The sequence below is a fragment of the Loxodonta africana genome, chromosome 3 (genome assembly GCF_030014295.1).
Source record: "Loxodonta africana isolate mLoxAfr1 chromosome 3, mLoxAfr1.hap2, whole genome shotgun sequence".
Classification (NCBI taxonomy): domain Eukaryota; kingdom Metazoa; phylum Chordata; class Mammalia; order Proboscidea; family Elephantidae; genus Loxodonta; species Loxodonta africana.
Genome location: NC_087344.1, coordinates 62,292,467 through 62,319,456, shown reverse-complemented (window position 1 = coordinate 62,319,456; position 26,990 = coordinate 62,292,467). Strand labels below are relative to the sequence as shown.

At 51.4% G+C, this 26,990-nt stretch overlaps 1 protein-coding gene across 1 annotated transcript in view; it reads left to right on the top strand.

Moving 5' to 3' along the window:
• SLC9A1 (solute carrier family 9 member A1) overlaps window positions 1–26,368 on the top strand; it is a 61,498-nt gene extending 35,130 nt beyond the window's left edge. Inside the window, exons 2-12 of the mRNA XM_010595118.3 lie at window positions 12,694–13,154; window positions 16,253–16,503; window positions 17,744–17,961; window positions 18,989–19,191; window positions 20,796–20,885; window positions 21,397–21,467; window positions 21,587–21,760; window positions 22,011–22,125; window positions 22,319–22,420; window positions 23,798–23,870; window positions 24,476–26,368. Of these exons, the coding sequence (XP_010593420.2) occupies window positions 12,694–13,154; window positions 16,253–16,503; window positions 17,744–17,961; window positions 18,989–19,191; window positions 20,796–20,885; window positions 21,397–21,467; window positions 21,587–21,760; window positions 22,011–22,125; window positions 22,319–22,420; window positions 23,798–23,870; window positions 24,476–24,813 (2,096 nt within the window). The 3' untranslated portion in view covers window positions 24,814–26,368. The remainder of the gene's footprint in view (window positions 1–12,693; window positions 13,155–16,252; window positions 16,504–17,743; window positions 17,962–18,988; window positions 19,192–20,795; window positions 20,886–21,396; window positions 21,468–21,586; window positions 21,761–22,010; window positions 22,126–22,318; window positions 22,421–23,797; window positions 23,871–24,475) is intronic.
• The last annotated feature ends 622 nt before the right edge of the window (window positions 26,369–26,990 follow it).

Sequence of the window (26,990 nt, the reverse complement as noted above, 5' to 3'; positions counted from 1 at the left end):
ATAAAAGCCCCTAGCACAGTGCCTTGCAATGGTTACGTGTTTTTCAGTTTTACCAGTAAGTATTTCTCTCCTTCCTATGCTGGAGATTGTATCTTAAAGTGGCTCGTGATTAAGTACAGTCTCTACTGAGCAGGCAAAGTACGGTCCTACTGAGCAGGCACTCTTGCTTTACATTTTGAAAACTTGTTATTTATTGAGTGTCTGCTATGGATCAAGAGCTCTAAATAAATTATCTCAGTGTGCTTATGGTCACCCTGGGGGTGGCATCATCACCCCAGTTACAGAGGAGGAAACCGAGACTCAAAGACACGTGTACTTACATACACCATCTCATTTAATCTTCACAACAGCTGTCGTGTTTGGATTTTGGTAAAGGGTTAGTGGGGTCAGTCTGCCTTCCTGTTTGTCTTTTTCTTTGCTTTTTTTTTTTTTCATTCATTCATTACCCATACATCTGTCCGCTATGTATAAGGATACAGAGCCTAAAATGGCTTTTCTCTTGCTTCTCTATCAGGTAAACTTCTATTGATCCTTCAAAACCCAATTCAAATGGTTCCTGCTCTGGAGCATCACCTAGTCTTGAAAGCTCAGAGCTATCCCCCCTTTCTTCTTCTTTCCCATAGTTTACATCTAACAAATAGCTGCTTTCTTTTACCTTAATTCATAGTTGATACCTACTCTGAGCTGGAAGCTGGAGACCCAGACGACTATAAGGTTCCCACTCTCAGGGAACTTACAGCCCAGTAATGGACAAGTCCACACCAACGGTCATGATAATGTAGAGTGATTCATGTTTTACTCAGGTTTCCAAGAAAATTAAAATAGCAATAGTAGCCACCACTTTTTGCTGACATTGAGTGTCAGCATTGTTTGGCATTCTCTGCCCTTATTATCTCCTCTTGTGCTCCAGGAACCCCCTGAAATAGGCGGCTTTTACACAGATGGGGAAAGTGAGGGTAGGAGGTATAAAGTAACTTTCTCAAGGCCACCCACCTAGTCAGTGGCTGCAGCGTCATGGAACCCAGTTTTCTGGCTGTGGGGACACAGGGTGGGGTGGCTAGTGCCACGTGTCTTTGTCTCCTCTGCTGGGCCATCTGGGAACCTACTTCGGCCAGGCTGAGTCTGTTCTGGTCTGGTTTATCTTCCCCCCTGGTCCTCATATCTGACATCGGTGATGGGAAAAATCAACACTGAGAAGAATCCAACTTGGCCTTGTGCTCCAGCTCCAGTAGAGACTAGGGGTGAGTGCAGATCAGGCAGGCAGGGGCTGGGTGGTGGCCTGTGAATGATTGAATAATCCCTATCTCCTGCCCTAAATGCTCAATGAAGGCTGACTCCTAGCTGAGTTAACCCAGGAGGGCTTTCTAGAGGGGGCAGGCTTAAAAGATCCGAAGGATTTCAAGAGATCTTTACTAGGCCACTAGAGTAGAAGGAAACAGTGGGCAGACCTCCCTGGAGAAGAGCTTGTGGAAAGAAGTACCTAGCCCAGGCCCTCTGGAAGCTGCTTCAGGCCGCTTCAATCCTGCATTTCCTCAGGACACAGCCCTCCTGAGAAACAAAATAAGGACAAAACCAGGGATAATGTAGTGCCTGGGTTTGAATCTCAGCTCTGTCAGTTACCAGCTAATTGACTTTGAGCAAGTTGCTAAACCATTTTGTGCCTCAGTTTCCTTGTCTGTAAAATTGGGGAATGGTAATTGTGAACTTACAGAGCTGTGGTGAAGAGCAAATGAATTAGTAAGCGTCAGAGTACCCTGCTGTAAACTGTCGAGTGCCGAGCATTTGTTGGGAGGTGTTACCTTTCATTACTATAGTTGAGACTGGTTGCTGGGGCAGTTGAAGAGGGAGTTAAAGAAATGGAATCATTGTGCAACTCAGAATCCCTTGGGGTCTGGCCGAGTTGCAGCCCCAGAGCAGTCTTTAGTCCTGGAACTAGGGCAGCAGAGCCCCCAGCATGCCCCTGAGTCCTTGGTGACCTAGCACTGGTGGGCCAGGGAGGTCCCTCTTGACAGCACTCCCCTCTGACTGTCCAGGCCAGGGGAGAGGTGCAGGCAGTAGGATCAGGGTGGTCTGGTCACTGTGGCAACCGAGAGTGACGTAGGGCAGTCTCCCTGCCTCACTGGGCCAGTCTGAGCAGATGGGGACAGTCAGAGGAGATGTAAATAAAACATTCCCATGGTGAACAGAGGCGAGCAGCTGCACAGAAGCTGGGAGCCCCCCAACAATTCAAAAATTGGTGAAGTGTTTGCTCAGCGTGCAGCGTGTGTGTGTGTGTGTGTGTGTGTGTGAGTAGGAGAGTGTGGATGAGTGTGTGCATGTTTTCTCTCAGCACCCCCAGCTCCCCAGCTACTACCCACAATGGATAGAATGAAAAACACCTCACCCTTCCCCAGCCTCCACCTAAAAGGGGAGCCAGCTCTAAATTGTGTCAGAGGGTTTGCCTTGTGGCTTGGAGCAGAGGGTTTGCCTTGTGGCTTGGAGATGTTGAATTGCATGCCTTCTCACATCCTTGTTCTGGGAGAACAGGACACCCTTGAAGGAGACCATGTGGCTTGGGGCCAGGATCCCTGGGTTCTCATGATGGAATTGGTCATGTGACCTTTGGTTACTACCTCTCTGAGCCTCAGTTTCCCTATCCATGTAATGGAAAATTTAGGTGATCTCCAAGGTCTGTTCCAGTTCTCACTTCTCTGGACTCTGGCTCTAACTGCCTCTGCCCCACCCCTGATTCCATCCCAGCGACATCACCACTGTCATCAAGTTAGGGCCCTGCAAGTTTTGTCTCATTCTTGCCATTTTGGGATCGCATCTCAGTGCTGGGCCTTCGTGAGGGTACCTGAGGCCCAGACCATTCTTCTGTGTCCCTTTCACCACATCCAGTGTCAGAAAACCCCGTGTGCTTCATGGGGCCTCTCCAGGGAGGTGGTACGGAGAAGATCGGTGGAGTCAGGGCCTTGGGAGAGGGGCAAGAGAGAACAGGCCTACTGGCCACTCCCCTTCTCTGTACTGTTGCACCTGAAGGAGCCTCTTCCCAATGACAGAGTCCACCCCCACCAGTCCTGGAAGCTGCTTTCCAGTAACGTGCCGCCTACCAGTGGGCAAGGAGCCAAGAGTGGATCTCAGACTTCCCTTCCCAGCCTGGGCCAAGCCTCTCCCCTTCCCGTTCCTTCCCTTCTCCCAAAGAGCCTGGAGTTCCTTCTCGCCAGAGGCGGGGCCCCAGACAGGAGGGCCCAGGGAGACCTACTCCAGGAACGTGGCTTCAGCCCCAGGCAATCTGGGAGCTGACTTACTTAGAGGAAAATGCACTGTGCCAGGAGTCAGGATGCCTGGGACCTAGCCCTGGCCCTGTTCTTTGGTCCCTGGTGGCCCGGCATGCCCTGCTTCCTCTCTGAGCTCCAGTTTTTCATCTTTGGTCAAATAGGAATCCAGCTGCCAGCTCACCTATTGATGGAGGCCTCATGGCCCAGAGGTCACCAGGTCTGAGAAAGCGTAGTCATCCCCACGAACTCCTCACAGAGGTTCTGGGCCTGAGCCACCTCTATGTCCTCAGTGCCCTGTACTGGCCTAGCTCAGAGAAGACACCCATGTTGGAGTACAGGAGTAATTAGCTCTCTCTGCTACAGGTTTGAGACATCCTAAGCTAGAGTAGGACTCCTCCCTTAGACTCGGAGGAAGTTGCCTCAGCTCATTGAGCCCCAGCTTTCTCTGCAAAATGAGGATACCATCTATCCCACAGAGCTATCGCGAGGCCTAAATGAGATGATGTGTGTCAGCCCAGTGCCTGGCTCAGGAATAATGAATATTCCTCATGTTACTACTGTTGGTTTGCTTCACACACCCCTTCTTCCCTGTGGCTGGAACTGTGACTTACTGGGTCTCCAGTGCAGCATCTGGCACTTCATGGGGCCAGGAAAGCACTTTTTTTTTTTTTTTTAATTTTTATTGTGCTTCAAGCGAAAGTTTATAAATCGAGTCAGTCTCTCATACAAAAATTTATATACACCTTGCTATATACTCCTAATTGCTCTCCCCCTAATGAGACATCACACTCCTTCCCTCCACTCTCTATTTTCGTGTCCATTCGGCCAGCTTCTGACCCCCTCTGCCCTCTCATCTCCCCACAGACAGGAGCTGCCCACATAGTCTTATGTGTCTACTTGATCCAAGAAGCCCACTCCTCACCAGTATCATTTTCTATGCCATAGTCCAGTCCAATCCCTGTCTGAAGAGTTGACTTTGGGAATGGTTCCTGCCTTGAGCTAACAGAAGGCCTGGGGACCATGACTTCTGGGGTCCTTCTAGTCTCAGTCAGACCATTAAGTCTGGTCTTTTTACGAGAATTTGGGGTGTGTGCTCTCTTGCTCCCTCAGGGGTTCTCTGTTGTGTTCCCTGTCAGGGCAGTCGTCAGTTGTAGTCAGGCACCGTCTAGTTCTTCTGGTCTCAGGCTGATGTAGTCTCTGGTTTACGCGGTCTTTTCTGTTTTTTTGGCTCATAATTACCTTGTGTCTTTGGTGTTCTTCATTCTCCTTTGCTCCAGGTGTGTTGAGACCCATTGATGCATCTTAGTTGGCTGCTTGCTAGTGTTTAAGACCCCAGAAGCCACTGTCCAAAGTAGGATGCAGAATGTTTTAATAGATTTTATTATGCCAATTAACTTAGATGTCCCCTGAAACCATGGTCCCCAAACCCCCACCCCTGCTATGCTGGTCTTCGAAGCATTCAGTTTATTCAGGAAACTTCTTTGCTTTTGGTTTAGTCCAGCTGTGCTGGCCTCGCCTGTATTGATTGTGTTGTCTTTCCCTTCACCTAAAATAGTTCTTATGTACTATCTAATTAGTGAAAACCCCTCTCCCTTCCTCCCTCCCTCCCTCCTTGTAACCATCAAAGAATACTTTCTTTTCTGTTTAAACTATTACTCCAGTTATTATAATAGTGGTCTTATACAATATTTGTGCTTTTGCAACTAATTTCACTCAGCATAATGCCTTCCAGATTCCTCCATGTTATGAAATGTTGGGCCAGGAAAGCACTTTTAAAGCCTATAATGTGTTTGAACTTCAGGCCAGGTGGGGTGTTTCAAGGAGGTCTGCTGACTGGGGCTGGAGCTGAACTGCTGGCCTTGGGAAGCTGTTTTCTGACCCATGTCTCCCAGGCTCTGCTTCCCCTGGGCCCCCCAGGCCTTCTTGTCTCTGCTGCATCTGCCTGGGTTCTTTGACCTCACTGGGTGTCAGGCATAGAGAGGGAGTTAGTCGGTGACTGTGGGTTGAAAATTATGAGAAAGAGGCACCAGACAAGGACTCCTGCCCTAACCTGAAGAAGCGGGTGTGTGAGGGAACACTTCCCGGAAGAGGAGGAGGTAGGTGGAAGGCTGTGGTGTGAGCCATACACAGTGGGGGTAGAGGTGTGGGGGTGATGCTCTAGAGAGAGGAACTAGACTGGGCAAAGTTCCACAAATAAAAAGAGAACATGGCTCATTTGGGGGAATTGCAAGGAATTTGGCAAGGCTGAAATATAAGAGTTGGCAGTGGAGAGAATGGGACATGAGGCAAGACTCAAACAAGAAGATGCTGAGAGTTTGGACTTTATCCTATACAACAGGAGAGACTTGAATTCAATATGACCCTTGTTGTTAGTTGCCATCAAGTCAGCTCCAACTCATGGCAACCCACATGTGTAACAGAAAGAAATGCTGCCTGGTCTTACACCATCTTCACAATCCTTGGTATACTTGAGTCTATTGTTGCAGCCACTGTGTATTTTGAGTGCCTTCCAACCGAGGGGCTCATCTTCCAGCACTGTATTGGACAATATTCTGTGTAATCAATAGGGTTTTTATTGGCTAATTATCAGAAGTAGATTACCACACCTGTTTCAGTCTGAAAGCCCCACTGAAACCTGTCTACCATAGGTGACTCTGCTGGTATTTGAATACTGGTGGCATAGCTTCTAGTTTCATAGCAACACACAAGCCACCACAGTATGACAAACTGACAGTTTGTGGCAACATGACTCGGCACTTCCCAGTATACCAGCCAGCTGAACACTGGTATTACCGGTGGACTTTCGAACAAAAGACAATTTCTGGTCAGGCTGTTTTGAAGTCAGGAGAGTGGACGTGGCGGTTCTGAGGTCTTCTCTTGGTACGGAATTAATCGATTCATTCTTTTGTTCAATATGTTTTGAGGGTCCCCTGGGTGCTTGACTCTGGGCTTAGGTAGTATTTTGAGCATGTGTCTTGACTTGTATATATTAGTACTACCCAGGTTAATACCTGAGAGTAGGGGAGGAGCTTCGGCATCAGGAAGGGTGTGCATTTTTCCTCACAAGAACCTCAGGGGTATTGAGAAAAGAGGCCTGGCCAGACAGGTTATTGGGAATCAGGTGGGCAAGGGCTCAGCCCTGTGCATTTTCAGATCAGCAGGTATTTGTTGAGCACCTACTGTGTCCCTGGCCCTGGAGATATATATATATATAATGATAAACAGAGATGGAATCTACTAGCACAGAGCTTACAGTCAAGGGAGGAGGGGAGGAGAGAAAGAGAGCTTTCACCTTGAGCAAAGGGCCATATACCCTCTTGACCAAGCTGTGTGTAACTATATGTCCCAGTCTTCTTCACACCTTTGCCTCACCCCTGTTATGGATAGAATTATGTCCCCCCCCGAATATGTGTTGTAAATCCTAACCTATGTATTTGTGGATGTAATCCACTTGGGAATAAGGTTTTCTTAGTTATGTTAATGAGACCGTATCAGTGTAAAGTGTGTCTTAAGCCAATCACCTTTGAAATATAAAAAGAACAGATTAGGCACAGAGAAGGAAACAGGAGTGGAGGGCAAGATACATACCACACAAAGATTGCCAAGGAACAGAAGCTGCAAAGAGACAAGCTGAAAAGAGACAAGGACATTTCCCTAGAGCCAGTAGAAAGAGCCTTTCCCTAGAGCTGTCGTCCTGAATTTGGACTTCTAGCCTCCTAAACTGAGAGATTAAATTTCTTTTTTGTTAAAACCACCCACTTGTGATATTTCTGTTATAGCAGCACTAAGAAACTAAAACAGAATTTGGTACTGAGAAGTGGGGTTACTGCTCCAACAAATACCTGAAATGTAGAAGTGGGTTTGGAATTGGGTAATGGGTAGGGGCTGGAGGAATTTTGATGTAAGGCCCTAGTTTGCCTTGAAGAGACTTGGTAGAATTTTGAACATTAAGGGCAATTCTGATGAGGGCTCTGAAAGAATCAAGGGCTGTAATTAGAGCTTCTGTCATCATGAACAGAATGTTGCTAGAAATGTGAATGTTAAATGTGCTTCTGGTGAGACTTTAAAAGCAAACAATGAACGTGTGATTGGACATTGGAGGGAAGGTGATGCTTTTTATGTGGTGGCAAAGAGCTTGTCTGAATTAGGTTCAAATGTTTGGTGGAAGGTAGAACTTTTAAGTGATGAGCTTGGATATTTGGCTGAGGAGATTTCTAAGCAAGATCTTAAGGGGGCAGCATGGTTTCTCCTTGCCGATTACAGTAGAATGTGGAAGGAAGGAAGTGGGCTTAAAAATGAACTGTGCAAAATGAAACCAGAACTCAACGATTTGGAAAATTCTGTTGTGTAAACTAAGGACACGTGTCCCAGAACTCTCACCAAGGATGTGGCGACTCAATCTTTCGTATAAGAGATTAAGGCTGTGACTGATGAAGCTATTCAACCACTGCAACAGAAAAGGACAGAGACAGTACAAAGTGAAGGAACACTTCCTGCCTCCTGGAATTCCACAGGCAGGAAACAGACCAGTGGAGTGACTTGGGTGCAAACATTTGTTGTCCTCCAAGAAAAGGAAGACATCATCCCAGAAGCAGTTCAGAGATCAGAACTGTTGGAGGGACCATGATGGGCAGGGCTGCCTCTATGTCAAAGGGTAGAACCACTACCTCTACTTCAAAGGGGGAAAAAAACTGCCTCCTAGGCTTTGAAGTGTCAGATCTCTACCACCTCAGTTCTGGAGTGTGGGGTTGTCCTTCCTGTGAGCCAAGAGGTAGGGTCTTCACCCAAAGCTAAGGAAACAAGGCTGCCTTGCCCAAGGGTTAGAAGAATGGGGCCTCTACCCAAAGTTGAGGGGGTGATGCTGCCATGCCTAAGAACCAGAGAATGAAGCCACCCAGGGCTGAGAGTGTGGGGTCACTACTCAGATGGGCTAGGACCCAAGGCATAAAGCCAAGGGAGCAGAGTTGCCATCCCAGTGGCCCTGAAAGGCAAGGCTGATGCCCAGGGCTGAGGGGCATCCACCCAGAATCCTGAGAGCTTGGCTAATATCCAGAGTCTGGAGGGCAGGGCCATTGCCCAGATAGATAGTCCCAGAGAATAGAGGATTATTTTCAAGCCTTGAGAGTTAATGAAATTTGCTCTGCTAGGTTTTGGTCTTGCTTGGTGTCCATGAACCCTTCTTTACCTCAATTTTTCCCATTTGTAATAGGAATGTTTACCTTGTGTTTGTTCCACCATTGTACTTTGGAAGCAGATAACTCATGTTCTAGGTTTCACAGGTTAACTGATAGAAATATTGTCCCAGGATGGAATACACTCAAAGTTTCACTCATATTTGATTTAGATGATTCGGTAGATGAGATTTTGGACTTCGAGTTGATTTAAGACTTTTGGGATGATGTGATGGGGTGAATGTGTTTAACATATGGGAAGGACATGAATTTTGGGGGGCCAGTGGGTGGAATGTTATGGATTGAATCATGTCCCCCAAAAATATGTGTTATAAATCCTAACTTCTATGCCTGTGGTTATAATCCCATTTGGGAATGGGTTTTCTTTGTTATGTTAATGAGACAGGATTATTGTAGGGTGTTCTGAATCAGTCTCTTTTGAGATATAAAAGAAATTAAACAAGAAAGCTAGAGAAGCAGAAATGAGGAAAGAGAGATGCCAAGCCACATGAAGATTACCCAAGAACAGAAGCTCAAAGCAACAAGGACCTTCCTTCAGAGCTGACAGAGAGAGAAAGCCTTCCCCTAGAGCCAGCACCCTGACTTTGGACTTCTAGCCTCCTAAACAAACAAAAATAAACTTTTGTTTGTTAAAACCACCCATTTATGGTATTTGTGTTATAGCAGCACCAGATAACTAAGACAGAATTTGGTACCAGAAAAGTGGGGCACTGCTCTAACAGATACCTAAAATGTGGAAGCAGTTTTGGAATTGGGAAATGGATAGAGGCTGGAAGAGTTTTAAGGTGCCAAGTAGTAAAAGCCTAGATTGCCTTGAAGAGACTCTTGGTGGAATTATGGATGTCAAAGGCAGTTCTGGTGAGGGCTTAGAAGGAAGTGACGACAGCTATAGAGAAAGTCTCTGTTGTCTTAGAGAATACATGAGATGCCAACACCAGAATGTTGCTAGAAATGTGGATGTTAAATGTGCTTCTGGTAAGGCTTTAAAAGAAAATGATGAACATCTGACTGGACACTGGAGATTTTAAGGTGATGCTTTTTATGTAGTGGCAAAAAACTTGTCTGAATTATGTTCAGATGTTTGGTGGGAGGTAGAACTTGTGATGAACTTGGATATCTGGCTGAGGAGATTTCTAAGCAATATCTTAAAGGGGTGGCATGGTTTCTCCTTGTCACTTATAGTAAAATGTGAGAGGAAAGAGATGGACTTAAAAATGAACTGTGCAAAATGAAAACAGAACTTAAAGATTTGGAAAATTCTGTTAACACAAACTAAGGACACGTGTCCTAGAATTTTCACAAGGATGTGGCTATACAATCTTTTGTTAAGGAGATTAACCAACTACCACAGCAGAAAACCCATCAGCTTAGACTGAAGGAGACAGAGAAAGAACAAAGGAAAGAATGCTGCCTGCCTCTTGGAATTCTATAGGTGGGAAACAGGCCAAAGGAGCTACATCTGTTGTCCTCCAAGAAAAGAAAAGGACTATCTCTGGAGCAGCTTGGAGATCAGCAGAACTGTTGAAGGAGCATGAGAAGCAGGGCCTTCTTGGTTTCAAAGGGTGGGGCCACAGCCTCCTAGGTTTCAAAGAGTTGTATCTTTGCCAACTCAGTTTCGGAGCATGGGGCTACCATTAAAGTATGCCAGGTGGATGGGGCCACTGCCCAAAGCTGAGGGGGTGGGGCTGCCACACCCAAGGGGCCAAAGAATGGGGCTTGGTTGGGCCAAGGGGGTGGGGTTGCCACTCAGATGGACTGGGAGAATTGGGTATCCCAAAGCTGAGGGAGCACAGTTTCCATCCCAGTGGGCCTAGAAGATGGAGCTGAAGCCCCAGGGCCGAGGGGTCTTCACCTAGAATCCAGAGAGCATGGCCAACATCCAGAGTCAAGGGCAGGGCTGTTGCTCAGATGGTTTCAGAGAACAGAGAATTATTTTTAAGCTTTGAGAGCTAAGGTAATATGTTGTTGGGCTTTGGACTTGCTTGATGTCCATTAGCCCTTCCTTTCCTCCAATGTCTCCCATTTGTAATAGAAATGTCTACTTTGTACCTGTTCTACCATTGTACTTTGGAAACGGATAACTTATAGTCTGGATCTCACAGGTTCACAGATGAAATAGAATTTTGCCTTAGGATGGAATATGCCCAAAGTTTTACCCGTGTTTGATTTAGATGATACAGAAGATGAGATTTTGGCCTTGGAGTTGACTTAAGATTTGGGGGATGATATGATAGGGTGAATCACATGAATGTGTTTTGCACATGGGAAGGACACGAATTTTGGGGGGCCAGAGTGCGAAATGGAGTCCTGGTGATGCAGTGGTTAAGAGCTCGGCTGCTAACCAAAAGGTCAGCAGTTTGAATCCACCAGCTGCTCCTTGGAAACCCTATGGAGCAGTTCTACTCTGTCCTGTAGGGTCACTATGAGCAGAATCGACTTGACTGCAACGGCTTTGGTTTGGGTTCAAAAGGCGGAATGTTAGAGATTGAATTGTGTCCCCCAAAATATGTGTTGTAAATCCTGACCTCTGTACTTGTGGATGTAACCCCATTTGGGAATAATAAGGTTTTGTTTGTTGTGTTAATGAGGCCATATCAGTGTAGGGAGTGTCTTAAGCCAATCACCTTTGAGATATAAAAAGAGCTGATTAGGCACAGAGAAGGAAACATAAAAGGAGGGGAAGATACATATCACATGAAAATCCACCAAGGAACTGAGGAACAGAATTTAAAGAGAGACAAGGACCATCCCCCAGAGCTGACAAAGAAAGCCTTCCCCTAGGGCCTGCGCCCTGAGTTCAGACTTCTGGCCTTCTAAACTGTGAGAAAATTAATTTGCTTGTTAAAGCCACCCACTTGTGGTATTTCTATTATAGTCACACCAAGAAACTAAGGCACCCTACCTCCAAAAAACATAGGGAACTTGGGACTCTGTGGCCATACCTGGCATTGACTGAGGCTTCTCTAAAGGGAGTTTTTGCTGCCTCTGAGCTCTGGGTTTGCAACCCCAAATGGACCGCACCAGGGAGCGGCCTGGTGCTGCCAGCCAGGACAAGACTTGGGGAGTTGATTGGTGTGTCTCAGGCAGAGAGATACAGCCCCTGCTCATGCCTGGGTGGGGAGGAAGGACAGGAGAGCCTGAATTATAGAACTGCAGAGTTTGGTGGGAGCTGGAGGGTCAGGTATGGGTTCTATTCTGGTTCTGCTACTACTAATTTACCATGTGACCTTGGGCAAGTCCCTTCCTCTTTCTGAGCCTTGGTTACCCCATCTTTAAAGTGGGTGGGATTGGGCTAGAAACAGGATGGCAATAGGTTTATCTTCAATGCCAAACTGATTGATTGTTGTTGACTTCAAGTCCTGTCTCAAGCAGCTGCCTGGGCTCAGCAAGAGAACACGCTGGGATTATTTAGAGAGGTCTGGCGAGTCTGGAGCCCTGGTGGCACAGGGGTTAAGAGCTACAGCAAGCTATGGGTGCTAACCAAAAGGTCAGCAGTTCAAATCCACCAGCCACTCTTTGGAAACCCTATAGGGTCTCTATGAGTCAGAATGGACTTGACGGCAACAGGTTTGTCAAGTCTGGGATTGGAGATCACTGCATGTGTTCTGTGGTATTATCCCCAAGTCCCTTCCTGCTCTGATATTTGTTGATTCTTCTTTTCTTCCTTTCATCTCCTCTGTCACTTCTCCCCCAGCCCATTATCTGCCTTCTGCTTAAACACCTCCCCAATGGGGAACATGCTGTCTTTCCTCAGACAGGATTGTTAGACTGTTGTTCCTGGTGTTGAGCCCCAATCTGCCTCCCTGAACTTGTGCCTGGAAAGATGACTTGGGTTCAGCCTTAGGCACTTGGAGCCGAAGTAATCAATTTATCGTTTCTCCCTTCCAGAGTCATACAGATCCGCTGTGACAGTGACATAGATTTAGCGTATATATATATATATATATATATATATATATATATATATATATATATATATATATATATATATATATATATCCTTTGAAAAGAGCACTTTAAAAACATTGTCGCTTGGCTTATACAGCAACCCTGTGAAGCTGGTATTATCACCTCCATTTTACAGGCGAGGAAGCGGAGGCTCAGTTAGCAGAGCGACTGGGGCCCTCTGAGAGCAAGCCTGTGCCGTTCTCGCCAGACGCCGTCCTCACCCCTGGCCCCCGCCTTCTGTGCTCCTGGATCCCCAACAAGCCCATGGCCTCCCGTTCTCTCGCCCTCCTCAGGTTTCCATGTGATCCCCACTGTCTCCAGCATCGTCCCCGAGAGCTGCCTGCTGATCGTAGTGGGGCTGCTGGTAGGGGGCCTGATCAAGGGCGTGGGCGAGAAGCCCCCCCTCCTGCAGTCTGACATCTTCTTCCTCTTCCTGCTGCCGCCCATCATCCTGGATGCGGGCTACTTCCTACCGCTGCGGCAGTTCACGGAGAACCTGGGCACCATCCTAATCTTCGCCGTGGTGGGCACGCTGTGGAATGCCTTCTTCCTGGGCGGCCTCATGTACGCCGTGTGTCTGGTGGGCGGCGAGCAGATCAACAACATCGGCCTGCTGGACAACCTGCTCTTCGGCAGCATCATCTCGGCTGTGGACCCCGTGGCCGTGCTTGCCGTCTTCGAGGAGATCCACATCAACGAGCTGCTACATATCCTCGTCTTTGGGGAGTCCCTGCTCAATGACGCCGTCACTGTGGTGAGGGGCCAGGGGGCCATGCCATGTGTACTCGGGGCATAGACCTGAATCTTGGTCCAGGGGGTATGTCCCACATCCTCCTGCTGAGAACAGCGGCTTAAGCAGCTCATGCTCGTCCCTGCTTGCTGTTGTGCCAGTCACCACACCGAGCACTTTGATGTGGATTAGTTCATTTAATCCCTGTGACAACCCTAAGAGGCACTTATTATTCCCATTTTACAGAGGAGGAAACAGGCCCAGAGAAGCTAAAGCACTTGCTAGAATGTAATGGAACCAAGATGTGAACCCAGGTCTGTTGGCTCCAGGGCCTTGAGCTCTTGACTTTACCTGGTCACGTGCTCCTTCCCTGACTTGTGAGGTGATGTGATCTTGGGCAAAGAACTTAGCCTCTCTGTGCCTCAGTTTTACCTTTATATATCATTGATCTTTGAGGAGCCTTTAAGCTCTCATGTTGGCTGTGTCTGAAGTTAGAGTTTGGTTTGAGCAGTGTCTTTGAGCAGAGGTTGTAGAAAAAGGCTTTGCTCCCAAAGCCTCCAGAGGAGATAAGTGAAGTAAGCTGGCCTGGGTTGGCCATGTGCTTGCTTTGTGACCTTAGGCAAATGACCGTGTCTCTCTGGACCTCACTGTCGCTGGCTGCAAAGTGGTAGAATAGTTGGTGCCTGTCTGTCTCTAGTAAGACAGACAGCCCCAGTGCAGGGTCTGCCTGTGGTAGATACCGTATACGTCTGTGCACACCCTTCCCCCCAGCCGGTTTCCTCAGGAAACAAAGATGTGTGTGCACAGGCTCACGTCCTATTGTGAAAACACTCCCCACCCCACTCCTAGTTGGACCCCTCGGAGAACAGCTGCACACACAGGAACACACAAGAACACGTGTGCCTGCCCACTGCACGCTCACATATGCACCCATGCGCTCCTTCCTCCCACCCCCATACCCTCAGGAAACAATACCTCAAAGTAGAGACAGAGTGGTGCTCGGCTGTGACACCTTGGCTTCCTCTTCCTCCCCTGTCCCTCTGCCCACCCTGTGCCAGCTTCCCCATGGGGCTGTGGGTAGACCATCAGCCTGGCCTGAGCAGGCAGGCCTCGGTCCTGGTCTCTTCTAGCACCGGCTCTCACCCCAGGTTACCACACGAGCCTCAGTTTCCCCATGCATAATAAAGGGATTTCAGTACCCACCCTCTCATTTTTCCAGGGTTCTTCTAGGAGTTTCACTCACTAACCTCTGTGACACCACCGTGAAGGGTGCCCAAGATGAAGCCCTTCCCAGCTGGGTGCTGGGATTCAGGTTGTGGATACCTTAGGTCCAGCAACTCTGGCCTCAAGGCTGTGCCTCCTGAAGGTAGTGGCAGTGATGGTAGTAACCGCTGGCATTTACTGGGTGCTTCCAGCGTCTGAACACGTATCGCCTTTTCTCATCTGCACAGTAACTTCTTGAGGTTGGCAGTATTGTTATCTGCAGTTTCTCCAGATGAAGAAACTGAGGCATTGAGAGCTTAAGTTACTTTCCCAAGGTTATATTAGCTGATAAGTGACGTAGCTGGGATTCAGATCCACGCAGCCTGGGCCCAGAGCCCAAAGGCTTACCTTACTATGCTGCCTTACCTCTCTATAGTTCCAGCAACAATAGTGCCAGGCCAGAAAAGAGGGTCTCACTCTCTATGCTCACACCATTGGCCCATGTGGTGGAGCATGAGGACCCATAAATTCCCTCAGACCAGGAGTGAGTTGGGTGGCCCAGGGTTGACAGCGTACCTGCTAAGGCGGCCATCTGCCACCAGAGCCCAGCCCTGCATCCCAGACTACTGTGGCCCAGGCAGCCCGGGCATGGAGCAGTGCTCAGTAGCTCCCTTACCTGCCTGGCCTGAGTCAGGCCCTCTTTTCAGCACTGGCCGCGAGTGTAAGCACTCCATTTCCCAGAGAGTAAATCTTCCTGGTCTCAGGCCTTTGTCCTGGAATAGGTAACCCCTCTACCCTAATACCACACTCACCTTGCCTCCAGGTGCTTCCCAGGAACTAGGGGTTTTGAGGGTTTTTCTTCTCAGGGACTCTCAGTGCCTTGCCCCCTTCCTCCTCCCCAGGCCTGGAAACTCCCCACCTGGTTTCCTGGCAGAGCTGTCTAGGAATGGACTTGGAGAAGCAGACAGGAAGCCAGTACCTAGCAGGGGGCAGAACTTGAAAGCTGAGCCTGCTGGCCCCAGGCCACAGCCGTCAGGGGACAAGTTCTCGGCCCAGCTCTCCTGCTCCCTGGCTAGGGGCCTCTGGCCACGGGCTTCACCACTCTGAGCCTCAGTTTACAAGGGCACAGGCACCCTTGGCCACCTACCTCACAAGGAGGTCATGAGTGTTGACTGGGATAGCCATCATCTAGGGGCTCTATGGTGCACAAAGTACCACTTACGTGTCTGACAGCAGTGTCGCAATTACCATTTACTTTCCAGCCCAGGAGATGGCAGGGCCTCAGAGAGCCTCCAGTTCTATAGAATCTGAACTTGGCCGTTCACCTGGAAGCATGTTAAATAGAGACTTCTGGACCCTACCTCCAGAGAGTCCAAGTTGAGTATGTGTATTTCCAGAAAGCTTCAGAGGTTCAGAAGTCCTCTTCTAGTTCTTGGTCAGCTTTCCCTGGTTTGTGCTGAAATTGGAATCCAGACAGGAAGATGATTTGCCCCAGCTGATGCAGTGAGAGAGGCAAACAGTACTACCAGTATTAGCCAACACTGCTTCAGGCGCTGCTGTAAGCACTTTATCTTATTAGCTAATTTAATCCTCATAACAGCCCTAGGAAGTTGGTACTATTATGCACCCGTTTTATAGATTGGGAAACTGAGATACAGGGAGGTTAAGTAATTCGGCACATGTATACAGATACCAAGTAGAGCCAGAATTCCAGCCCAAGCAGTTTGGCTTCAGTCTTTGCCCTCTGGCCACCAGGAGTGGTTTTGAGACCTGCTCAGCAGTAGGGTGTCTCTGCTACCACGTGGCCTTTTCTAGGGTCCATGGCCAATGGAAGGGTCCACCCTGGGTGGGCGCCAGGAAGTTGTGGGGCCAGGGTCCCAGCCTCCCCGCCAACCTGTCTGCACGCCCTCTCCGTCCAGGTCCTGTACCACCTCTTTGAGGAGTTTGCCAACTACGACCGCGTGGGCATCGTGGACATCATCCTCGGTTTCCTCAGCTTCTTCGTGGTGGCCCTAGGCGGGGTGTTTGTGGGCGTGGTCTATGGGGTCATCGCAGCCTTCACCTCCCGATTCACCTCCCACATCCGTGTCATCGAGCCGCTCTTCGTCTTCCTCTACAGCTACATGGCCTACCTGTCAGCCGAGCTCTTCCACCTGTCGGGCATCATGGCGTGAGTCCTGGGCACTGCAGGCCGCAGGGGCTAGGTCAGCCAGGCTGCCAGCTTGGATTCCCCAGGCTTGTAGGGTCGTGAGGGAGCCCCCCAGGGCCCAGCTTCCAGCTCCATCTCTAGATCCTGCTTGGAAGCCATTTCAATGACCAGGGTCATCAGGAAAGGCTCCCAGGAGAAGAGCCCTTCTGCTGGACTTAGTGTGGGCTTTGGAGGCTCTGGAGAGGACATTTCTGGCTAGGAGCAGATGAGGCAGGAGTGGCCTGTGTTGGGGCAAGTACAGGGGACTGGGAGGGCAGATGCTGGGGCTGCCCCTGGAAGTCACTGAGTTTAAAGTTTTGGAAACTCTAAGTGCTGCTACTCCTTCCTTTTGTCTGTCTCAAAGGGTGTCCTTTGGTTGTAGCTGGACACAGACACTCATGTTCATCCCCCCTCTACACTCCTGGGCAGGAGGCTGGAGACTTCCTTTGAGGCCAGAGTCTCATGGGCTGAGGCCTGGAGGCCCTGAGGCCTCACCTGGGTCTTGAAGTAGAGAGAATAGGATTGGGAAAGGCAGTGAGGTGTCAAGGTGTTCCCACCAAGGAAGAACACCAGAATTACAGAGTTGTGGCTGAGCTGGGAGACTAGGGGCAACAGCGGAGAAGCCTGGCCAGCAGGAGCAGAGCCCAGGTGTGGGCACCAGGTGGAGGACCTGGGCTGCTACTTGAAACAAAGCTCGCTGTACCCTGAGCACAGCTCTTGTGGGGACCACTCTTGGGGTGACATCTCGCTCGGGGAGTAAACCCAAGAGACCATGGGCGTATGTAATTCACTCTTGTTGGGCAGAGAGTTGGTGGGACTTAGGGGAGAAGGCACAGACTTTGGAATTGGGCAGACTTTTGTTGTGTCTTAAGGTGGTTTATTTCTTCAAGTCTCATATCACTTATCTGAAAAATGCAAGAATATGCCTGTGCCTGTAGGGTTGACCAAAAACCAAAACCCAAAACCCTGTGGGGCAGTTCTACGCTGCCCTGTAGGGTTGTTACGAGTCGGAATTGACTCGAAGGCACTGGGTTTGGTTTGTGGTTTTTTTGGTGGGGTTGATAGGAGGATCAAGCAAGGGCAGGTGTGTAGAGCATGAGGTGGGCATCTGAGCCATAGGGGAGAGGAGCTGGGTAAGCAAATCCCTGATTGTCATGGCAATGTCAGCCTCCTGTGGGAGGACACAGCTTGACTCTGAACCTTGCTTTCCTCCCGACTCCAGACTCATTGCCTCAGGAGTGGTGATGCGCCCCTACGTGGAAGCCAACATCTCTCACAAGTCCCACACGACCATCAAGTACTTTCTGAAGATGTGGAGCAGTGTTAGCGAGACCCTCATCTTCATCTTCCTTGGTGTCTCCACCGTGGCTGGCTCCCACCATTGGAACTGGACCTTTGTCATCAGTACCCTACTCTTCTGCCTCATCGCCAGAGTGCTAGGTGAGGCCCCGGGCCGGGCAGGGGGAGGTGTGTGTGTGTGTGTGTGTGTAGAGGAGCTGGGGTTGGCTCCTGGCTGCTCCCAGCTCAGCTGGACAGAAGGGGCTCCCCTCGTTCCTCTTATGTGGTGCCAAGGCTCATAATGGGCCTGTGAGGGGAGAGAAGCCAGTGCTCCTGGAGAGTCTTTGGTCTCTGGAGAGATGGAGTCATGTGTGTCAGGGGGAAGGGGCCTCTGAGACTCTGATTCTGAGCCTGTTGGATTTTGAAGAGGGTCCTGAGGCTCCCAGAGCCCAGGGTTGTGACTCTGAGCTGAGTGTTCTGTACGCCATCTTGTGGCACAGCCGGCTTCACCTCTTGCAAACATGCGCTGCCAGCCCAAGGCCGCACATAGGGCCATGGGCCAAGGCTGGACCGGGCCCTGGCTCCTTGGGTTCCCTTTATACTACCCAGACCCCTTGGCGACTCCGTCCTTTCCTCTGTCAGGATTCAGTTACCTCCTGTCTGCAGCACAGGTTAGGTCTGTGCCCCCAGGCCTGACTGGGTATCACCTTTCCTTGACATACCTCTGGATTCCCAGGCCTCATCCTCCAAGATTCTTGTTCTGTGGGTTGAGATTGGACCCAGGGCTCTGCATTTTTAAAGGCTTTTTATTATGGAAAATTTCAAACACATAGAAGAGTGAAGAGAATAGGGTAATCATCTCCCATGACCCGTTATATTTAACAAGTATCCACTCATGGCCAATCTTGTTTTCTCTCTCTGCCCTCCCCCTACCTGTGGCCACTGGAGCCTCTCTGATTCCTCTAAAGTGGGGAAAGTGCTGGGCTATGTGACTCCCCCTTAAGGATCCACTTGGCTCTTGGATTGAGGTGTTCGGAGCACCCTGAGCTGAGGGACCCAGGAACTGAGTGAATAAGCTGGGTGGGCTTGATAGTGGAGGCCTCCTGGCCAAGCAAAGAAGAAGTCGCTGATGTAGAAGTCAGGAAGGGCTGAGGACAGGCTGACCCCTCATCTCCCCGCTCCCTGGCAGGAGTGCTGGGCCTGACCTGGTTCATCAACAAGTTCCGCATAGTGAAGCTGAGCCCTAAGGACCAGTTCATCATCGCCTATGGGGGCCTGCGAGGGGCCATCGCCTTCTCCCTGGGCTACCTCCTGGACAAGAAGCACTTCCCCATGTGTGACCTGTTCCTCACTGCCATCATCACCGTCATCTTCTTCACCGTCTTTGTGCAGGTGCTGGGCCAGGGTGCAGTAGGCCCCTGCCTTGGGGATCCTGACTCTGAGTCCTTGAGAACAATGTACATGACCCAAAAGGGGGCCATGGGTTCTAGTCCCAGCTCAACCCCTAACTGGCTGTGTGACCTTGGGCAAGCCTCTCCCCCTTTCTGGGCCTCAGTTTCCTTAGCTGTAAAGTGGGAATTGTGATAACGAGTCATTGTGAAGTGTACGGCAGAAAATGAAGTAACTAGAATGCAGCCCAACTCAGACTAGGAACCCAGGAAGCATTGAGAGAAGTAGATGAGAGCCAGCAGGCCCAAGATCTGACTTTGCCACCAGCTAACTCACTGTGGGCCTTAGGCAAGTGACTTGCTATCTTAGAATCTCAGTCTACATCTGTAAGCTGGGAATAATAGCACAGCATGGGAAACTGGAAAGCCCACTGAGCCAAACAGCAAGAGTCCTGGATTGAACCCCAGCTCTGCTGCTTTGTCTGAAAGACCCTCCCATCTCTAGGTCTCAGTTTCACATCTGTGAAGTGAGGGGGCTGGACTAGATGATCCCTAAGAATCCCTCCAGCCTGCTGGTCTGGGATCTCTGTGCATTTAAATGACCCAGGCTTAGCCCAGGTTCCTCCCCACCCCTGCCTACCAAAGTCTCCAAGGTAGCCCAGCCTGGGATGGTATAAATTGTTCCACCTCACCTGACTGCGACCTTGGGAAAGTAAGAAATGCTCTCTCCAGGCCTCCGTATCTCTGCCATCCCTTCCATCTTTCCTGGACACCAATCTTGCAAAGCCCTAGATGGGACATGCCTTCGCCTTCTCACGAGGAAAAAATGTAGCGGAAACCTTGTGGGGCTGAGCTTATGTTCTCTCTTTTTAAAGGAGAGAGGGCTGCCTCTTTTGTCCTGCTTTCTTTACAAATATCGCCTTGACTTTGAAATTGTATATGCCAATGGTTTTCCAAGCCTGCTTTCATAGAAGACAGCATTGAGGTGGGGCCTCCCTCAGAGCCAGCCTGCCTGGGTTTCAATTCTGGCTCTACCCCTTCTGTGGGACCTTAGGAGGTTACTTAACCTCGCTGAGCCTCAGTTTTCTCATCTGCAAGATGGGACAATGAAAAGACTTACTTCTCAGGGTTATTGTAGGTATTGAAGAACAAAGACTAGTCAAATACTGACACCTGGGCCTGGCACATGGTAGGTTATCACTAGGTCCTCCCAGCAGCCCTGTGAGGGAGGCAGAGCAGAGGTGGTTCTCCCTGTCTCCCAGGTCTGACTTCCTTGGGGTTGCAGAATGAGTTTGTGATGGAGTCTGCACTTGAACCCAGGCCCTCTGACCTCTAGCCTGGACTAGATGACTGGTGTGAGCGTCATTCTGCTGAATGGACTGTCAAGCCTCTGGCTGCATCTCTAGGAAGAAGCAGGCCTTAAGGACCTGCCTTTACATAGCCCTGCGATGGGGGTTGGGGAGCTCTAACACCCTTGGGCCCTGGGAGATTGGGGGCCTCAGAGCAGAGAGGGCTTCCCAGCTTCAGAGGCCTTGGGGAGGTGGGAGGCTGTGCAGCCTCTTTCCAGGGTAGCAGAACTGGAGTAGCTGACACCCACCTGCCCCCCAGGGCATGACCATTCGGCCCCTGGTAGACCTGTTGGCTGTGAAGAAAAAGCAAGAAACAAAGCGCTCCATCAATGAGGAGATCCACACACAGGTACTGGAAGCTGGGGCTAGGTTCAGGAGCTTCTCCTCGGCTGTAGAAGGAGGCTTAGGGGCTGGTAGCAGCTAGGCCTCATGTCTATGCCCTCAGTCAGCCCCCTTCTCCCTTATCTAATGCTGGGAGGATCCCTGGGCCCCTTGAGGCCACCTGGCTCAGTTTCACCAAGGTCTAGCCATAGGGAAAGCATGGTATGAGCAACTGGGACCCTGAGGAAGGATCTGACTCTTGATGGAACCTATTCCAGGCAGTTGGGCACAGATGAGTTCAGAAAAGGAGGCAGGGGTCAGCAGGTGGCCAGTGGCAGAGGGTTTGAGACACTCAGGGCATCCTTCCCACTTGGATTCAGGATAAGTGAGGTATATGCGCCACCTCCTGGCTACTTCTGGAACTGCTGGACTGAGCAAAGCTGTAGTTAGAGTGGGAGGTTGAGGAGTACCTATTCAGAGGTCTTAGAAGGGGAGGGAAACCAATTGTGAGGCTTGACCTGGCCCTGGGCCCGTTTCAGTTCCTGGACCACCTTCTGACAGGCATCGAGGACATCTGTGGCCACTATGGCCACCACCACTGGAAAGACAAGTAGGTGGCAGCCCTGGTGGGCAGGTGGGTGGGGAGGGGCAGGTAAGGGTCTCCTGGGGCCTGGGTGTCCCCCCACCTTTAGAATCTGGCTCCATCCATCTCCTTCCTTCTCCCTCCAGGCTCAACCGGTTTAATAAGAAGTATGTGAAGAAGTGTCTGATAGCTGGTGAGCGCTCCAAGGAGCCCCAGCTCATCGCCTTCTACCACAAGATGGAGATGAAGCAGGCTATTGAGCTGGTGGAAAGTGGAGGCATGGGCAAGATTCCCTCCGCTGTCTCTACTGTCTCCATGCAGTGAGTGTCAGTGGCCAGCCTGGGCAACTTTGGCACCCACATGTCAGTCCCTTGACCCCAGCCTGGAACGCAGCCCCTGGGGGTGGAGGGCAGTGAGCAAGGCACTGCTGTCATTTGTCAGATGCCACACTGAGGGCCTGAGGCCTGCTCACCCACTCCAGCCACCCCCAGGGCTGACCTTCTGGCCCAGCCCAGCAGGCACCAGGGTCACAATTTTCTTGGGGATCTAACCTGGGCCCTGTTGTCCTAGGAACATCCACCCCAAGGCCCTGCCTGCCGAACGTATCCTGCCAGCATTGTCCAAGGACAAGGAGGAGGAGATTCGCAAAATCCTGAGGAACAACTTGCAGAAGACCAGGCAGCGGGTGAGGGCCTGCTCGCTCTCCCAGCTCCCCACGCATTGTGCCAGCTTCTTTGCGCCAGAAGGGAGGAGCCCTCCGCCTCACTTCCCTCCAGCCCTCTCCTGCACATGCACCTAGCCCCCACTCCAGAGCCCCAAGCCCTGGCCCCTCCAGGCCCAGCTACTGGTCCCTGCCCTGACAGCTGTTCCTCCTACAGCTGCGGTCCTATAACAGACACACGCTGGTGGCAGACCCCTACGAGGAGGCCTGGAACCAGATGCTGCTCCGGAGACAGAAGGCCCGGCAACTGGAGCAGAAGGTGTGTCCAGGACTAGAGCTGGCTCCTGCCATTCTCTGAGATCTGGGCTTTTCTCTTCCTGCACCCACCACTACCAGCACCAAGCCCCTTTGAGGAAAGGGCCATGCTAATCTTTTTCTGGCCTCCTTTACTGTGGAGGCTGAGCCCCAGGGTGGCTCCAGGGAGCCTGGGCCCACCTCATTCCCACTCAGAGCAACAGAGAGGCCAGGGTCCCTTTGTCGTCTCTTAGAATCTGAGCTAGAAGAGCCTGTCCATGTGCCCTGTCCAACCTCCTCATTGACCAATGAAAAGGTTAAGGCCCGGGGGAAGGGACCTCCCCAAAGTCACAGATCAGGGTGCATGTGTGCATTTATTTATTTATTCAGGAATCATTTGTTGAGTGTTTCCTGGGTGCCAAGCACTAGGATGGGGTTCAGCAGTGAATCATCCCAGTCACTCCCCTTATGGAACTTCTCATGCAGTGGCCCAAGCAGGAAAGGGAAAGCGTAGGGGGCCGGGAGCACGCAGACCGGGGAAGCAGTCAGGGTAAGCTTAGGAGCGAGAGCCCAGGGGAAGGGAATGTGAGCAGAGGGAGGTACAGGCAGCAGGAAGAGCGTGCACACAAGTCCCCAGTTGTAGAACATGACCTGTTCTAGAAACCAAGGGGTCCGGGTTCCAGGAGGCTTGTGAGTAGTGCTAAGGTTTGGGCTTTATCCTAAGGGCACAGAGAGCCATGAGGGCCAAAGCAAGGGAGTGACATGGGGCGGGGCTGGATTAGGGCGTGGCAGGGGAGATGGAGCAGAGATTCAGGGGACATTTAGGAGGTGGGACTAGCAAGACTTGGTCACTCGCTTGAGGTGGGGCTGAGGGAAGAGGAGTCAGGGGTCATGTCTAGGCTCTGATTGGGGCAGCTGGCAGTAATGGGGTCCTTGGCTGCGATAGGGGCTGTGGGAGGTGGAACAAGGTTTTGAGGGAAGATATGTAGTGGGGCTGAGTGCTGACATGCTGGATTTTAGATGTCTGTGGCCTTCCAAGCACATGTTTTCACCACCAAGTTGCCTTTCTGGATCTGGAACCTGGGGGCAGCTGCGGGAAGGAGCTAGAGACTGGGCAATGCCTCTGTAGGAGAGGCGGGCCAGGCGCCCAGGGAGAGCCTGGGACAAGCCCTCGGGAAGGCCTAACTTTTAAGGCACAGGTGCACGTAGAGGCAGTCTGATGAGCAACTGCCATCGAGGTAACAGGCACCTCCGAGAAGGTGCTCTATGCGTAGGGGAAAGAGTACCCCAAAGGCGGGTGAGAGTACCCCAAAGGTGGGTGAGGATGCAGCTCTGGTATGGTCCAGAAGGGCCTCTCCCACCCCGCCACCCCCACTTACCTGGTCTGATCTTTCTCTATCAGATCAATAACTACCTGACAGTGCCTGCCCACAAGCTGGACTCACCCACCATGTCTCGGGCCCGCATCGGCTCAGGTAAGGCGGGGCGGGGGTGCCAGAGAAGGGCCTTGGGCTGGGTTGTCATTGTCATGGCCTCCTGAGGCTGCAACAGGCACAGGCCTCAGAGAGCCAGCAGGAAGGATGGGCCTCCCTCCAAGCCAGGAGCTTCCACATCAGGTGGGGTTGGCAGAAGCAGGGGGCAGAAGAATGGCCCTGCTGCCATTCCCAGAGACAGAGGTCCTTTTCACATTAAGGCTGCGAATGCAAACAGGGAGACAGGATGGCTTCATACCACTTGGATCCCCAGCACATGTGGGGGAAACGCGGGCAGACCTTCTCCAGGCCTGGGCCCTGGGGCAGACAGTGATCCAGGAAGGAGACTTAATTCTTCATCTGAGGAGGGACACTCCATGGGGGTGCCTGGTCTGAGGAGGGGAACGCAGTCCTACCTTTGAGATCCCATCCGAGGGGAAAAGGCTCATGGAGAAGTCATCCTGAAGCATATCAGACCACTGTGATCACAGGGAGGTTCTGTGGCTGGCTGGCTGGGCTGAGGGGAGACATCTTGCAGGTGGGGGGCGGAGGCTGGGCAGAGCTCAGGGGCAGAACCCAGCCTGTGCCCTGCTCTTCTTGGTCCCCAGACCCCCTGGCCTATGAGCCAAAGGCAGATCTGCCTGTCATCACCATCGACCCAGCCTCCCCACAGTCACCGGAGTCTGTGGACCTGGTGAACGAGGAGCTGAAGGGCAAGGTCATGGGGCTGAGCCGGGATCCTGAGAGGCTGGCTGAGGAAGATGAGGATGACGACGGGGGCATTGTGATGCGGACCAAGGAGCCCCCATCTCCAGGCACCGATGAAGTCTTCACCCCTGGGCCCAGTGACAGTCCCAGTTCCCAGAGAATACAACGCTGCCTCAGTGACCCAGGCCCTCATCCTGAGCCTGGGGAGGGAGAGCCCTTCATCCCCAAGGGGCAGTAACACCAGGGCCAGTGGGCAGTGCCCGCCCCACCACAGACTCTCCCACCAGAGCAGCTGCTGCTGGGGGAGCCGGGGGGCTCCCCTCGCCCTACCTGACCTAGGCTGGCCCTGCCCCACCCCCACCGCATGGCAGCTGGGCCCACAGCCCCCGCCGCAGCACGGCTTCCCCCAGCCTCCCGGGAAGCGGCCTTCCACCCCCAGAACTGCCTTCCCAATCCATCTGGCAGAACTGCTGGGGCTGGTGAGGCAGACCCACCCCTGCGCCCACCTGGATCCAGGCGCTCTCCCATACCCAGACTAGAGGCCTCTCCTCAGAGTTTTCCAGGCCTCGGAGTCTGTTCCTTGCCCCCACACCACTCCACCAGCCTCCTCATTCAAGCCAATCTTAGATTCTAACCAAAGAGCCTCTGGCTCAGCCTTTTCCCACCTAGGAAGGGAAGGAGCTGAGGCCTCCCTTGGCCTAGGCCAGGTCCTCCTTCACAGGGGAAACACTAGGGCACCAGGAATGTGGCCGAGTGAGGGATTGTTTATCCATGGCAGGGCCACTCTACTGCTGCCAGCTCTGCCACCCACCCAGCCACCCTACCTGTCCTCACTCAGAGCTGTGGAATGAGGGCAGCCCTGAGCTGCTCTGGCTGGAGCTGGGGCACTTTGGACAGTGAGGTGACGAACTCAGAGCTTTCCACCCTGTGTTCCTGCCGGTGCCACAGGCTCTTCAGGGCCTACTGCCAGGGGAGGGGCTGTCAGGGGGCTCTAGAACGTCCTACCTTTCTGTTTTATTTGTTCACTCCTCCATGTATGATTTTGTTTGCACAGAGGGCACTCCTGTTTTTTAAACATTTTTATACCCCTGTCTTACCAGAGCTTTCCCCTGTAACTCACTCCTCTTGCACCAGAGAATTACCCCTACTCATCTGTGCCTGTGTGTCCAGCACCCTCCCCACAAATCGGTCCTCTTCCTCCTGGGCTTTCAACTAAGACCCAAATGATTCTGGTTTCAGAAGTGACCTCCCTGCCTCCCAAATCATTTCACAGATGCTGGGCCTTCTGGCACCTTTGTTCTCGAGCCTGTTCTTTCTCACTTCCCCACCCCCAGGTTGGTCCCTGGAATTCTTCCTTTTATGTACACCCACACCCAGCTTGCTGTGGAGCCCGGTCCTCAGAGGAGACCTTCTCCCCCGAGGATCTGCCTCAGCCAGGGATGGTGGGTTGGGCAGAGTCCTAGGCCCCCAGAGGCCTTTGCTCACTGGCACATACTCCCCGTCCCACCTGGGCCAGGCCCAGGCCTATTGGTGTCTGCTGTTCCTCCCCAGGGCATCCCCTTCCCAGGATCGTGCAATAGTCAGAGTGTCCCTCTTCCCAGTAGACTGGGCAGTGGGTCCACCCCGTCTCCCTGCAAGTGCTGTTTCTGGCAGGAGTCACCATGCAAGGATGACGTTGACAACCGTGTACAAAGCCACCACAGCTGCTGTTGCTCTGCCGCCTGCCTGTACAGAAGAAACGGAATCTTTTTCATATTCTAATAAATCAGTGTGAGTTTTTAATAGACTTGAGGACTGCTTCTTGGGGGCCAGGGGCTTTGGGGAGGAAGGTGGCCTGGGGGCCCGAAGTGCTTAGCTCAGTGGCTGACACAGAGAAACACAATAAATATCAGCTTCTGGGGTGGTTATCACCATGTGCCAGGCTCCAAAGATGCAGCAGTGAGCAAAGCAAGATGCTCCCTGCCCTTAGGAGCTTTCATTCTAGTGGAGAAGAGCAAGTCATCAAACAGTATCATCAAACGCATGTAGTATTTGAAGGAAGAGTGCAGGGTATGGTGAGAGGGAATAATAGGGGTAGGGGAGGAGGAGGAGAACTTTCCTGAGTAAGTAATATCGTAGAAGAGGCCTGAAAGATAAGCCAAGGTTAACCAGGTGAAGAAAGTTCCAGAAAGTTCCAAAATAATCCAGACTAGAGCTGCACCTGCGAAGGCCCTAGGCTCTGAGAAAAGGCAGGTGTGGCTGGGGCCTTGTAGTCCACGGTTAAGATTATAGTCTTGATACCAAGGATGGTGGAAAGTCGTTCAAGTCTCTGGGCTTGTGTTCTCACCTGTAAAATGAGGACAAAACCCCTGAATGAAATATGCTTGGGTGTGTAATGGGCTCAGCACAATGGGGCACCCAATGGGCTTAGTTAAC